Raw genomic sequence first — 15,371 nt, 5'->3', positions numbered from 1 at the left:
GTAGAGAATTGGTATAATTTCTTCCTTAAATGTTTGGTAGAGTTCACTAGCGAACTCATTTGTGATAGGTGTTGTAGTCTCCAAATCTATTTGTTTCTCTTTGTGGTTCTTTTAATTTTTGCCTCAGTTTGTCTGATGCTTTGTTGTTAGGTGTATATACTTTATTAATTAATTTAATTTAATTAAGTAATTTATTTTTTGGAGACAGAGCCTCACTTGGTTGCCCAAGCTGGAGTGCAGTGGCCCGATCTCGGCTCACCGCAACCTCTACCTCCTGGGCTCAAGCGATTCTTCTGCTTCGGCCTCCTGAGTAGCTGAGATTACAGGCATGTGCCACCACACCCGACTAATTTTTGTATTTTTAGTAGAGACGGGTTTCACCATGTTAGCCAGGCTGGTCTCAAACTCTTGACCTCAGGTGATCTGCCTTCCTCGACCTCCCAAAGTACTGGGGTTACAGGCGTGAGCCACTGTGCAGCAGGTATATATACTTTAAAGATGCCATGTCTTCTTGGAGAATTGACCCCATGATCATTTTGTAATGCTGTTCTTCATCCCTGATAACTTTGCGTGCTTTGATGTTTGCTCTGTGAAAGTAATATAGCTGCTCCTGGTTTCTTTTGGTTAGTGTTGGTGTGGTATATTTTTCTTAATCCATTTTCTTTTAATCTGTATGTGTCTTTGTTTTAAAGTGGGTTTCTTGTAAACAACATTCAGTTAGGTCTTGGTTTTTTTTAATTTACTCTGACAACCTCTCTTATTTGGTACATTTAAGCCATTGATGTTCAAAGTGATTATTAATGTATTTGGATTAATAATTACAATTTTGTTAATGTTTTCTATTTGTTGCCCTTGTTTTTTGTTCCTATTTTTGTCTTCCACTCTTTCTCTGCCTCTTGTGGTTTTAATTGAACATTTTTATAGAATTCCATTTCTCTCCTTTCTTAGCGTATTAGTATACTTCTTTTTACTTGTTTTAATGCAGGGTTGTCCGATCTTTTGGCTTCCCTGGGCCACGTTGGAAGAAGAAGAATTGTCTTGGGCCACACATAAAATACACTAACACCAATGATAGCTAATGAGCTTAAAAAAAAAAAAATTAAAAATATCTCATAATGTTTTAAGAAAGTTTATAAATTTGTATTGGGCTGCATTCAAAGCTGTGTGGGCCATGGGTTGGACAAGCTTGTTTTAATGGTTGCTCTAGAGTTTGTAATATACATTTGCAACTAATTCGTTTATTTTCAGATAACACTGTACCACTGCATGGGAAGTGTGAGTACCTTTTGATAACAAAACAATCCTAATTCCTCGCTCCTGTCCCTTGTATCATTGTTGTCATTCATTTCACCTGTATGTGAGTACATAAGCACACACACGCACGAGCACACATAAACTGAATGCGCTGTTGCTGTTATTTTGAACCAAATGTTCTGTTAGATTAAGGAACAGTTTTTGTTTATCTTTATTTATACCTTCTTTGATGCTCTTCCTTTCTTTATGTGGAGCTGAGCTTTCTGACCTATATCGATTTCTTTCTCTCTCAACGATTTCTTGTTTTTAACATTTTTTGTAAGGCACGTCTCACAGCAACGTATTCCCTCAACTTTGGTTTGTCTGAGACAGTCTTTGTTTCTGCATCACTTTGGAAGGATAATTTTGTGGGGTATAGAATTCTCTGTTGGTGAGTCTTTTCTTAACACTTTAAATGTTTCCCTTCGCTATCTTCTTGCTTGTGGGGTTTCTGGGGAGCTGTCAATGTCATTCCTGTCTTTGCTTCTCTAGAGGTAAGGTGGTTTCCCCTCTGGCCTCTTTCAGGATGTTTTTCTTAATCTTTGATTCTCTATAATTTGGATTTTATATCGTTGGTGTCCTTTTATTTTCTTTATTTTTTTATTTTATTTTTTTAAGCATTTGTCCTGCTTGGCACTCTGTAAGATTGCTGGATCTGTGGTTTGGTGTCTGACATTAATTTGGGAAAGTTCTCAACCATTATCATTTCAAATGCTTCTTGTGTTCCTTTCTCTTTTCCTTCTGCGATTCCTATTAAGTGCGTTTACACCTTTTGTAGTTGTCCCACAGTCCCTGAATTTTCTACTCTGTTATTTTCAGTTTTTATTCTCTTTGCTTTTCCATTTTTTTGAGATGGAGTCTTACTCTGTACCCAGGCTAGAGTGCAGTGGCACAATCTTGGCTCACTGCAACCTCTACCTCCCAAGTTCAAGCAGTTCTTCTGCCTCACCCTCCCCAGTAGCTGGGACTACAGGCATGGCTAAATTTTTGTATTTTTAGTAGAGATGGGGTTTTACCATGTTGCCCAGGTTGGTCTTGAACTCCTGACCGCAGTTGATCCATCTGCCTTGGCCTCCCAAAATGCTGGGATTACAGGTGTGAGCCATTGCACCTGGCCTGCTTTTCCATTTTCAAAGTGTGTATCTCAGGCTCAGAGATTCTTCCCTCAACTGGGTCCATCTATTAATAAGCCTGCCACGGGAATTCTTCGCTCGTGTTGGTGTTTCTGGTCTCTGGCACTTCTCTTTGGTTCTTTCTTAGGATTTCCATCTGCCTACTCATGCTGCCCGTCTGTTCCTGCATGCTGTCCACTTTATCCATTAGTGCTCTTTGCATATTAATCATAGTTTTAAATTCCCAGTCTGTTAATTTCAGCATCTCTGCTCTGTGTGGCTCTGATGCTTGCTCTGCCTCTTCAAATTGTGTTTTTTGCATTTTAGTATGCCTTATAATTTTTTCATGATAGTTGAACACGATGTACTGTGTAAAAGGGACTGTGGTGAACAGGCCTGTCGTGATGTAGGTGTCGGGGGAGGGAAAGAAGTATTCTGTAGTCCTGGGATTAGAGCTCCATCCTTTAGTGAGCCTGTGCTCTGGACTGTGAACTTCAACCTACTTCTCCGGTTTCCCTCCTCCTGTGGGACAGGATAGCTCGAGCGGACTGGAGTTCCCTCTGGTGGGTGCAGCTCTAATCAGACCCCAGCAGATGAGGTTCTGGTTGAGTAGTTTCTCCTGAGGGCAGACGTTGTTAAGAACAGAGTGTCCTGGCTGATTTCACTGAGGTGCTTTTTCCCTTCCCTGTGCTGGAAGCAGGAGGGGATGCTTGTAGGATCACTGTTGGCACCGAATCTCACGGTATTACAGGGGAGCTCCCTCGGCCTGAGTGCCCTGGAATTTTTACCTCTCAGAGTTGTTACACTGAGTCTGTAGCAATTTGTCAGTTACAAGTCAGGTTTTCCTCCACGCCCCCCCCCCCCACCTTTTTTTTTTTTAAGACTGAGTCTCACTCTTTCGCCAGGTTGGAGGGCAGTGGTGGGATCTTGGCTCACTGCAACCTCTGGTTCAAGCAATTCCCCTGCCTTAGCCTCCTGAGTAGCTGGGACTACAGGCGTGCACCATCACACCTGGCTAATTTTCTGTATTTTAGTAGAGATGGAGGTTTCACCATGTTGGCCAGGATGGTCTCGAACTCCTGACGTCAAGTGATCCACCTGGCTCGGCCTCCCAAAGTGCTGGGATTACAGGCGTGAGCCACTGTGTCCGGCTGTTTTTTTTTTAAGGGTAGATTCGAAAGTATGTCTGGTATGTGCATAGGAATGATCACCAGAGGGGTAGAGATTGATGGGACAGAACAAGTAGAAGAGTCAACTGAAAGAACAAGCTAGGCTAGGGTGGGGAGCTGAGCAGGAGAGAGGGTTGTGAGGAAGGATGGATATCTAGCTACAGGCGTTTTGAGATTTGGTTTAAAAAGAAGGCGTGGCTCACAGCCAAGGGGTGGAAGCAACTGAAATGTCTGCTGGAGATGGATGGATAAGGAAGATATGGCAAACCTGTACAGTGGAATAGTACTCAGACTTCAAAAGGAAGGGAATCCTCTTGCATACTGCAGCATGAATGAACCTGGAGGACATTATGCTGCATGAAATAAGTCTACCACAAAAAGACAAATACCACATAAAACGCTTACAGACAGCAGAATGATGACTGCAGGAGGGCTGGGGTGAGGTGAAATAGGAGTGTTTCCCTTAGATATAGTTTCAGTTTTGCAAGATAAAAAAGTTCAGATCTGTTGCACAGCTATGTGCCTGTGATTAACACTGCCACACTATGTAGTCATCCCTTGATATCTGGGGATTGGTTCTAGGACCCCCTCCTTCAGATACCAAAATCCATGGATGCTCAAGTCTCTGATATAAGATGGGACACTTTAACCCTTAATAGTTTAAGGTAAAAAAAAAAAAAAAAAGGCGAGGGGAGAGGGATACTCTTTGCATATAACCTGCATACATCTTCCATATATTTTGAGTCATCTCTAGACTACTTCTAATACCTAATACAATGTAAATGCTCTGTAAATGGCTGTTACACACTGCATTGTTTAGGAAATAATGACAAGAAAGCCTGTGCGTGTTCAGTACAGACACAGCCATCCTCGGCCTAACTATACGGTACATGTCAGTAACAACGTAACACTTGATCCAGGGCTGGCTGAATCAGCCTGTGAAACTCACCTATATAGTGGTACTGAGGGCTCACTTACACTTGACAAATGGTTAAGATGGCGAATCTTATCTGTTTGGGGCCATAATAAAAGAAGGAAGCATGACTCTTCTGGTTCCTCTTTCTCCTTAAACCTCAGCTGGGCTGTCAGCAGAGAGTGAGGGTGACATCTTGGTATGCATAGGTGGCCTGGGAGTTTGGTAGCCCAGTGCAGCTACTGCTGGGCTCATGGCAGGCATTGTGGGGGTTCTTTGGGGCCAGGCAGTTGTTGAAGCTCTGCAGCTGGACCACCCCACCTGCCTCCTTTACAAAGTCAGACTTCAAGGGTGTGCAACCCTCCTAGGAATCAGAATTCCATTCTTGGAGTTGTTTAGAATTCTCAGGCAGGCTCTGGCTGTTCTTCCTCCAGTTCTGTGATGGTTTGGAGTGGACTATTTTTGGTACAACTAATTTACTGGAACCATGCATTTTTTATTAAGATCTAATAATTAACTTGCTGGATTTTCTGGTAGAAAAGCTTTGGTCTAGTAAAATGGATCTTAGGCATTTTTTATTTGGGAAATGAAGGAGAAGCTGTTTAAGAATAAAGAGAAATTTTATCTGATTTTAGAGGTTTTTATGGACTCTTGCCCAGTTAGGTTTGACCTGACCTGGGAAAATAATGATCAACTCATGTTTACATAAACAAGCCGACTGCAGGAACGAGGAGGCCCTGGGGGCCCTGGGCACTGCTTATCTTGCCAACATTCCACCCCCAGCAAGAGCTCTAAGCAGAATTTGGTGCCGACCTTTTCCTTCAAGGTCCTGACGTTGACATACTCCCTGCTCCTTCTACAGTCAGAACAACACGTTCCTAGGAGCTAATACCTCAGGGGGACTTTATTGTGCCTCTAAGGCGATTATTTTTTTCTTCCTGTTTTTTGTTTTAGTTATTAGAACCTTTCCAAAAATAAAACCTTGAATGTAAACATTTATAGAATTAATTTACATATGTGGGAAAAAAATCCAGAGCTGCTTGAATGAAAGTATGGTGGTGTGGCCAGGCCTATGCCTGCTCTCCCTACACATACACCCACCCTAGAGCCCTACGTAAACTCTGAGATGTCTCCAGAGTACAGTTTGAAAACTACAGCTCCAGGGCAATATAAGGAATTTGCATTCTCTATAATTTTTTTTTTTTGAGGCATAATTGAAATAGAGTAAAAATTTACCCTTTTTAACATCCAGTTCAACACGTAATTGTGTATCTATCATCATAAGATATAGAACAGTTTGATCCTCACCCTCCAAAACTACACAGTGTCCTTTTGAGAGGTGACAATGGCTAGCAGCCCTCACTCTTGGCGCCTCCTCGGCCTTGGCGTCCACTCTGGTGGCGCTTGAGGAGCCCTTCAGCACGCCACGGCACTGTGGGAGCCCCTCTCTGGGCTGGTCGAGGCCGGAGCCGGCTCCCTCTGCTTGCGGAGAGGTGTGGAGGGAGAGGTGCATGCGGGAACTGGGGCTGCTCACAGTGCTCATGGGCCAGCACGAGTTCCGGGTGGGCGTGGGCTCAGCGGGCCCCGCACTTGGAGTGGCCGGCCGGCGCCGCCGGCCCCTGGCAGTGAGGGGCTTAGCACCTGGGCCAGCAGCTGCAGAGAGTGCGCCAGGTCCCCCAGCAGTGCCGGTCTGCCGGGGCTGCACTCGAATTCTCCCCGGGCGTCAGCTGCCTCCCTGCAGGGCAGGACTCTGCGTCAGCTGCCTCCCCGCAGGGCGAGACCTGCAGCCCGTCATGCCCGAACCCGCCCTCCATCCCCGCGGTGGGCTCCCGCACTGCCGAGCCGCCCCCTGCTCCGCCCCGCTCAGTCCCATCAACTGCCCAGGGGCTGAGGAGTGTGGGTGCACGGCGCGGGACTGGCAGGCAGCTCCGCCTCTGGCCCCGCTGCTGGATCCACTAGGTGAAGCCAGCTAGATTCCCGAGGATAGTGGGGACTTGGAGAACTTTTATGTCTAGCTAAGGGATCATAAACGCACCAATCAGCACTCTGTGTCTAGCTCAGGGTTTGTAAATACACCAATCGGTACTCTGTATTTGGCTAACCAAGTGGGGACTTGGAGAACTTTTCTGTCTAGCACTCTGTGTCTAGCTAAAGCATTGTAAACGCACCAATCAGCACTCTGTGTCTAGCTCAGGGTTTATAAATACACAAATCAGCACTTAACATCTGAAGGAACAAACACTGGACACACCATCTTTAAGAACTGTAACACTCACCGTGAGGGTCCACAGCTTCATTCTTGAAGTCACTGAGACCGAGAACCCACCAATTCCGGACACACTTTTGTAGTCACCTCCTTCCCCCACCCTCAGCCCCTGGCAACCACTTCCTTTCCTGACCCTCAGCCCCTGGCAACCACTTCCTTTCCTGACCCTCAGCCCCTGGCAACCACTTCCTTCCCCGACCCTCAGCCCCTGGCAACCACTTATCAAGTTTCTTTCCCCATAATTTTACCTGTTTCCAGATGCCATATAAATGGAATCATACGCCTGGCTTTTGAGTCAGACCTCTTTCACCTAATATAATGTATTTGAATTTTATCCATGCTGTGTGTATCAGAAGTTTTTTCCCTTTAGAAATTATATCTTAAAGGAAAACACATTTTTATACCCAAGATATTTTGAGCTTTAAAATGAATACTTTAAAACATTTATTTATTTGCTATATTTACAGGTTACAAGTGCAGGTTTCTTACATGCATGTATTGCGCAGTGGTGAAGTCTGGACTTGTAGTGTTACCTCACCTGAAGAGTGAACATTGTACCCAATAGGTAGTTTTCCAACCCTCCCCTCGTACCCCCCCACCCTCCCACCTTTCATAGTGCAATGTCTGTCATTCCACTCTTGATGGCCATGCATACTCATTGTTTAGCTCCCACTTATAAGAACATACGGTATTTGACTTTATGTTCGTGAGTTATTTCACTGAGAATAATGGCCTCCAGTTTCATCAGTGTTGCTGCAAAAGATACGATTTTGTTTTTTTTTTTATGGCTGAGTAATATTCCGTGGTATATATGTGCCTCATTTTCTTTATCAAATCCTGTGTTGAAGGATGCTTAGGTTGATTCTATATTTTTGCTACTGTGAATAGTGCTGCAATAAACATATGAGCACATGTATCTTTCATATATAATGATTTCTTTTCTTTTTTTTTTTTTTTTGAGAGTTTCGCTCTTTTTGCCCAGGCTGGAGTGCAATGGCATGATCTCGGCTCACCGCAACCTCCGCCTCCTGGGTTCAAGCGATTCTCCTGCTTCAGCCTCCCGAGTAGCTGGGATTACAGGCATGCGCCACCATGACTGGCTAATTTTGTATTTTTAGGAGAGACGGGGTTTCTCCATGTTAGTCAGGCTGGTCTTGAACTCTCGACCTCAGGTGATCCACCCGCCTCAGCCTTCCAAAGTGCTGGGATTACAGGAGTGAGCCACCGCGCCCGGCTATATATAATGGTTTCTTTCCCTTTGGGTATATACTCAGTAGTGGGATTGCTGGTTCGAATGGTAGTTAAAATGAACACTTTTTAAAACTAGAATATTCTAGCCGAGCCTCTCTTGGGATCCAGTTGGTTTTCTGTGCTCTTCTTATGTTGAAATTGATGCTGTCCACACTTGCCTGTTTGGCTTCCTGGAAAAATACTAAAGAGACTACAGTGTGAAGGTAACCTACCGAATAAAGGTGGCTCCCTTACCTGTGTTTTCAGGGCATGATGCCACATTCACTGCCCAAAGCCTGCCAGACACTGTGACTTCAGTGAGCAACTGTTGACAGTGAACGTTTCTGTGGACTCTGTATTTGTATTCCTATAGGCTCATCAGATTCAAGAGATGTTTCCCCAGGTTCCATACCATCTAGTGCTGCAGGACCTCCAGCTGACACGCTCAGTTGAAATAACAACAGACAACATTTTAGAAGGACGGATTCAAGTACCTTTTCCTACACAGGTAAAACTGGGGTTTTAAAGCATGATAAATGGATTCTATCTTCACAAAGATTGAATACTGTAGGTTAACTGTTTTAGTTACTTAACAGCTCAATATCATTTATGACTTAATGAATGGTTTCTATCAACTCTCTTAACTTTGCCTAATGAATAACTGAGAACAGACACATCAAAGATAAGGTGAGTATTTGAGTAGCTTGTTATTCAAATATATACTCCAAACCAGCCTGCCCTTGCCAGTCCAGGAAGTCATAGTGTTGGTTCCTATTGGACAAGGATTGGCAACATTTTTTTCTTTAAAGGGCAGGTAATAAATATTTTAGGCATTTCAGGCCACACAATCTTTGTCGCTTCTCAACTCTGCTGTCATAGTACTATACAGCAGCCGTGGATAGTATTTAAGTAAATGAGCAAGACTGTGCTCATTTATAAGTAAGTAGAGTAGAGTAGTGAACTTGACCTTCAGGCTGCAGTTTGCCAACCCCCTGCTCTAGGAGCTGTGCCATTTGTCCCTAGTTGGCTTTGCACACTGGTTTGGTGTTCCACTAGCTACCATTCATCTATCTGAGGTGGTATTTTTGATTTTTAAAAAGGTCAGATCTCTACTTTGATGAGCATAAGAAGTATTAATATAGATGAGCCTTCTGGCAGGACCATGGAATTTGCATATGACCAGGGAATAATCTACCCCAGATTATTCAATTTTAATATGTAAAAATATGTGGAAATCTATTAATAAAATTCTAAAACCTGAGACTCTTTGAAGAAGAAACAGCATAGACTCAGTCACATGGGCTGAGATATTAGATGTGGTTCCCAGTTCTCAGCTCTTTGACCTGGCTGTTGGCTGTGGGTTTCCCCGAAGGCAGACTCTGGGGCAAGGATTTGAATGCACGTAGTTAGTTTGGGAAGTGGTCCCAGGGATCACAGGTTGTGTGTAGGGATGTGAGCTGGGGAGGGGAGGGTGGCCAGTAACGGGTTTGTTATCAAGCAGGTTACCACTGTGGGTAGCTGAAGCTCCTTCCCATTTGGGGCCTCTGGGATCCAGTGCAGAACATATCCCTCGCAGGAGATGAGGAGCTGGTGTCTTCACAGAGGAATTCTCTCCCTCACTGGCTGAGGTCTGCCTCTGGGGGTGGCTGAACTACCTCATACAGCCACAGAAAGTCCTCAGGCAATGAAATACAGACACTGGCCAGCCAGCACTGAGGTGGTGAGACCTTACTGGCCGGTCCCCAGAGTGTCTGCAGCATTGTGTGAGATCTTTAACTGGCTAGAAGGACAGTAACAGCAGCACCTGTTTCATAGGATGCGAAGATAGATGAGACAGTTGTGTCCCAGTTTTCCTTGGTGCCATGCTGAAGTTACGTGTTCAGTCTGTGTTCTCTGCTGTTATCATTGTTTTTGTTGTCTAATTACTGTTACTCAAAAGCAAACTAATTGTGGGGCCAGTTGCTGACTCTAAGACTTGGAACTCTAGGTTAGGCCCCAGGCTCCTTTGTCTTGCTTTTAATCTTTATGGCATTTTAATTTCTGTGGTGCTGTAGACTTCCTTAGAGTTACAGGCTGGGTTGGGTACCACAGCTCCCTCTGCACACCAGGGTTTCGCTGAGTCTGTGATTTGATTTCTGAGTGACTCTGGATTGTTTGTGGTGCTGTTTTTCTTCCAGCGGTCAGATAGCATCAGACCTGCATTGAACAGTCCCGTGGAAAGGCCAAGCAGTGACCAGGAAGAGGAAGAAACTTCTGCTCAGGTAAGACCCGCACTCTAGTGAGAGAGTTCATGGAGCTGTGGAGGCGGAATGTGGTCCAGTCCCGGCAGTGGTTCTTCCTCAGTCCTGATGCTTGCAAGGCTTAGGGCAAGAGTACAGAAGAAACTGTGCTGTATCCGCCCCAATAATGAAGGGCAGCCAGTCAGGCTGTGCTCGTGGTGTGGCCTGTTTCCACCCAGAGCTGGCAGCCATTGCCTGGGGATTGCCCTCATGCTGGAGGAGAAGGGGGTTGTCTTCCCCTGGGCCAGCCCTGCCACCTTGAGCCTGAGTGAGAGCCGGTGGAAGGACAGAAGGAAGCTGGGCTGAGGACCTTGAGGGTGCCTGGACCCATCTAAACCCAGATGGGGATGGCCTAGGGCAAGCTCTCCAGGGAGCCGAGGCCATTGAGATGCCCTCCCCCCACCTCACTTGTCAAACTCAGGATTTCCAGATACTTCCCTGCATTTTGCAAAACTGAGACTGCCTGAGGCTGGGTGGGGCTGGGGGAAGCCTGGCTTTCTTGAGAACCAGATCTGTCTGTTGGCCCACTTTGGGTGCCTTGAGGTGGCCACCCTAACTCCAAGCAGCAGGGTCGAGGCGCCACCTCCCCCAACCCCCACCTGCGCCCTCCTCCCTACATCTGTGGTCCTGGATCCCACTCCTCTTCTGTGATTCCCTTTGCTTCCTCAGTTACCATACTGTCAGAGCACTTGCTTATGCGACCACAAATAAAAACTGAACAACCCCGCCTTGGCCTTTCTGTGTTGGCGCCGTGCAGGGCTTTCCTGCACACTGGCTTGGGTCTAGGGTGGTGCTGCCTTCCTTACCGGGGTGCGCAAGGTCTCCTCTAGAAGCACTGGTGAGTGACACAAGCTTTCACCTCTCGTGTTTTACAGATAGGAAACAGTAAACACTACTAGGCCAGTAAACACTACTGGCTTAAGATTTTCATATCCACATCTGTAATTGGATTATGCATCATTTGTGAAATGGTGCATGACTTCTAAGGAAGGGGGTCCATGTCTACATTTCCAGTTTTTGGATAGCTGGTGAAGCTGAGATATGGATGCTGGGTGGACTTGGGGGCATCTGTGGGTACAGCACATTCAGTCCCTGTCTTGATTTTCCACCTCTGCTTCTAGAGTTAGCATGAAGATTTCTGGATTTTATATATATATATAAAATAGAGGAAAGTATGTGTTTCACAAGAAACCTTGCTGTGCAACATTTTTGGTCATTTGTGAAGAAAAAGTCCTTGAGTAACAGTTAACAGAAACCTCACTGTAGCCAAGTAAGCCCTTCCACTCTCCCTCTGTTCTAATCTCTGCCCTGCCCCGCTCAGGCTGGTCTTAGGCATGCAGCTGCACAGAGCAGGGGCCGCAGTGGGCGGCTCTTGTCCTTCTCACATCTCCTCACCTCCTCACTCACCGTTCTTTCTAACCTGTCCTAGGGTCAGGCTTAGAGGAGAAGGATAGGATAGGACAGTGAGACCCCAGCGTGTGTGCGTGTGTGTATGTACGTACATACATGTGCCAACTATTTGTGTCTGTGTGTGTGTGTACATGTTCTGCCAACTATCCCCCTGTCCCTCTCTGGCCCCAGAAACTCCTCCTTTGACCCTGGGCTGGCTATTGATGACCACTCCCACCCTCATGGGGGTCCCATTACTCTCCAAGTGGTCCTTAGGGCAGAGTTGTTTTCAACAACCTTAGGTTGGTTCCGTTGTGTAGGAGGCCTTTCCAAGCTCCAGAACACACACAGTGTTGTCTGTTGTCAGTGGAAGGGCAAGCGTGCTCCCGTCACAGCTCCCCACCTGCTGTGTTTTTATTGACTTCTGCCAGTTTCTTTCTGTGGATTTGTCAAGTGTGGGCAGCCACCAGGTCCCCCGTCCTTTGACTCTAGGGGATACGAGTGGTTCTCTTGAAGTTCACTCTCAAGCTTAGCTGAAGGCAGGAAAAAATGAGGGTAGCTCCAGCAGGGACTCTGAAGTAAAACAGCCTACCTCTCAGCTGCACCCACCTCCGCTCTGTCACAGCCTAGCAGCAGGCGATGGGCTGACCCTGGCCAGCCCAGGGCTGCATCTGGGAGCATGAGCAGCGCAGATGGTCAGGCACCTGCTAGGACGCGGGGGTGCCTGGGCATTGTTGTGGACTTTGGAGCTTCAACCAAAGCCAAGGAACCATATAATCTATCCTGTCTCTTTTCAAAAGATCCTTAGGGCTGGGCACAGTGGCTCACACCTGCAATCCCAGCACTTTGGGAGGCTGAGGCAGGTAGATTGCCTGAGCCCAGTACTTTGAGACCAGCCTGGGCAACAAAGCAAAACCCTGTCTCTACAAAAAGTACAAAAATTAGCCAGATGTGGTGGCATGAGCCTGTGGTCCCAGCTACTTGGGAGGCTAAGTTGGGAGGATCACCTGAGCCTGGGGAGGTTGAGGCTGTGGTGAGCCGAGATTGTGCCACTGCACTCCAGCCTGGGTGACAGAGTGAGACCCGCTCTGTAAATAAATAAATAAATAGATGCTTAGCAGTTTTCCTTTTTACCTCTGTTTTCAGAGTCAATTGAGGATATAAAATTTGTGCAGAAGATTTGATAAGACTGGTTTACATTTTTGAGCAATTAGTAGAAGTGAACAGAAAATTCCCAGGATGTAAACTCACAGTTGTCGTGTTGGTAGCATATTCTGAGAGTGCAGGTTGAAGGTGCTTAAGTTTTTCATGCTGGAAATCATTTCCTTATCCCTCTGATACTGAACATTCTGTGTGAGTCAGGTCCTGTTCTTAGTACTACTCAAGCTATAGGCAGCAGGCCTGCCCTCAGGGAAGCTGCTGCTCCATTAGCTGTAGCTTGTGGTTCCTAGTTTCTGCCTCCCTGCTTGGCAGCAGCCTTCTCTTTGCATCCAGAACTGCCTTGTCTAGGGTGCGCTGTAGGTGAGGAACCTGCTTAGGAGGGAGGCCTGTGCTCACAGCTGCCTCCTTGCTTCCTGCCCCATGTCCAGACCGAGCGTGTGCCACTGGACCTCAGTCCTCGCCTGGAGGAGACGCTGGACTTTGGCGAGGTGGAAGTGGAGCCCAGTGAGGTGGAAGACTTTGAGGCTCGTGGGAGCCGCTTCTCCAAGTCTGCTGATGAGAGACAGCGCATGCTGGTGCAGCGTAAGGACGAGCTCCTCCAGCAAGCTCGCAAGTGAGTCGCTTCTCCAGCCCCGCTTGGCATAATCCAGGTCAAAAACCAGTGGCTGAAGGCCGTTGGCAGGCCCACGTCTTCTCTTTTTAAACAGATGCCAACAGTGAAAAGCCATTACATGCCAACCTAAAACTCAGATTTCAAGCCTGTCTTGAAAAATCCAGAGCATCTGGTAACACTGGCCCCTACTGGTCTACCTCTGATGCTGGTACTCTCAGTTATCTCCTGTGGACCCCTTTGGCCACGCTTGCCAAGGGAGCACTTGTGTGCCAACCTATTCTAAGCCCTTTATATGAATCATTTTCACAGCTCTAAGAGGGATCTCTGTTAACCCATTCGGCCGACACAGAGCTGAAGAAGTGGAGGCCGGAGAGGTTAGCCCTGGCCTGGCCCTGGCGTCTGCCTCCCAGGTGTCCTCCCTCTTGACCACTCTGCCTTTCAGCCGAGCATTATGAACACACATGGAGCATCTGTGCGTCACACCCCCATGGTTGGTGGCAGCTGCGGCAGGTGTATCCTGTAGATAGAGGGGGTTTTGTTCCAGCTCTTGAGGACAGGGCCAGTACTGTGTTCATCGAGTGGGTTTGGGCCCTGGCAGACCCTGTGATTGTGAGGGTTCTGTGCTGTGTCTGTGGGTAGAGGGGAAGGGCACGGAGAGACAGCACGGAGCAGCACTGAAGGGTTCCTCCCTGGTGCAGAGAGAACTAGCTCCCATCTGTTGGGGGCTGGATGTCTTGGTCATGAGGTGGTGCTGAGTGACAGCTTCATGAAGGTGCCTGGACGTGGGGAGATGTGAAATCAGCCTTCTGGCTGTGTTCCACAGCAATCCATCTCTCCCATGAGACAGAAAAAAACTTCTGTTTTTTTCTAGACGTTTCTTGAACAAAAGTTCTGAAGATGATGCGGCCTCAGAGAGCTTCCTTCCCTCGGAAGGTGCGTCCTCTGACCCGGTGACCCTGCGTCGAAGGATGCTGGCTGCCGCCGCGGAACGGAGGCTTCAGAAGCAGCAGACCTCCTAGCGCTCCCTTGCCTTCCTCAGCTGCCTCCTGCGCCCTGTGCCCAACCGACCGGAGGAGGCCTGTCCCAGTTCTGCCCGCTGTGTGGAGAAGCGGGCTTGACTGCATTGCCGCTGTATAAAGCATGTGGTCTTATAGTGTTTGGACAGCTGACAAATTTAATCCTTCTTTATAATACTTTCTATGTGACATTTCTCTTCCCCTTAGAAACACTGCAAATTTTAACTCTAGGCATGATCTCTTCTGGTGTTGACTGGACTGCTTGGGGTAGGGGATGATCAGGAGGAAGTGAGCAGTCGCCTGCCTGCAGCAGGCAACTTCAATTCCTGCCTCGTGTGTACATCCCACAAATGCAGGTGTCCTGAGCACCACATCCAGTGGGAAGAGTGTCGGGGAGACGCACAGTGTGAGCCCGCCCCCACATCATGGGGTAACATCTGTTATCAAACCGCTGTCCTTGTTGTGGAAGCACGTAGACTGTGCCAGAGGCCAGGCCCACGGGCTCAGGCACCCCTGAGCCAGCAGGGCGTCTTGGAAAAATAACTCTTGGTTCAATACCTGGAGCAGAGGAGGGGAAAGCCCAGGGCTGCAGGGTGTGACAAAATCACCCCTTTCTGTCCCACTGTATCTGGGACTTTCTGATCCCCCAGTCCAAAGCCGGCTTGATTTCCGCGAACTCTGGTGCTCCTGCATCTCATGAGTGTGCCCCATGGGTTCCCTCCCCTCTCAGCATTTCCTTGTCCCCTCTGGACCTGCGGAGTGGTTAAGCAGCAAGCTTTGGTTTATGGTTTTCATTCACTGGTCAAGTACATTAGGCAATGCTAAAGCCTGTGGGTTTGGTCCTTGAACAAGATGTGGGCCTTGCAAGATGGGAGAGTAAACCTCGAAGGGCTTTATTAAAGAAATAAAAGAGAACTTTTGTATCTTTCA

The 15,371-nt window shown here is 47.2% G+C and overlaps 1 protein-coding gene across 3 annotated transcripts in view; it reads left to right on the top strand.

The window, feature by feature from the left end:
* LOC105494067 (autocrine motility factor receptor) overlaps positions 1 to 15,371 on the top strand; it is a 56,987-nt gene extending 41,616 nt beyond the window's left edge. For all 3 annotated transcript variants that reach the window (XM_011762172.2, XM_011762173.2, XM_071084561.1), the window contains exons 11-14: positions 8,357 to 8,491; positions 10,161 to 10,244; positions 13,241 to 13,425; positions 14,297 to 15,371. In XM_011762172.2, coding sequence (XP_011760474.1) covers positions 8,357 to 8,491; positions 10,161 to 10,244; positions 13,241 to 13,425; positions 14,297 to 14,444 — 552 coding nt within the window. In that variant the 3' untranslated portion in view covers positions 14,445 to 15,371. The remainder of the gene's footprint in view (positions 1 to 8,356; positions 8,492 to 10,160; positions 10,245 to 13,240; positions 13,426 to 14,296) is intronic.

This window comes from Macaca nemestrina, chromosome 18 (genome assembly GCF_043159975.1).
Source record: "Macaca nemestrina isolate mMacNem1 chromosome 18, mMacNem.hap1, whole genome shotgun sequence".
Taxonomy (NCBI): domain Eukaryota; kingdom Metazoa; phylum Chordata; class Mammalia; order Primates; family Cercopithecidae; genus Macaca; species Macaca nemestrina.
Note: the sequence above shows the minus strand (reverse complement) of the source record. Positions and strands in the feature narration are given on the sequence as shown.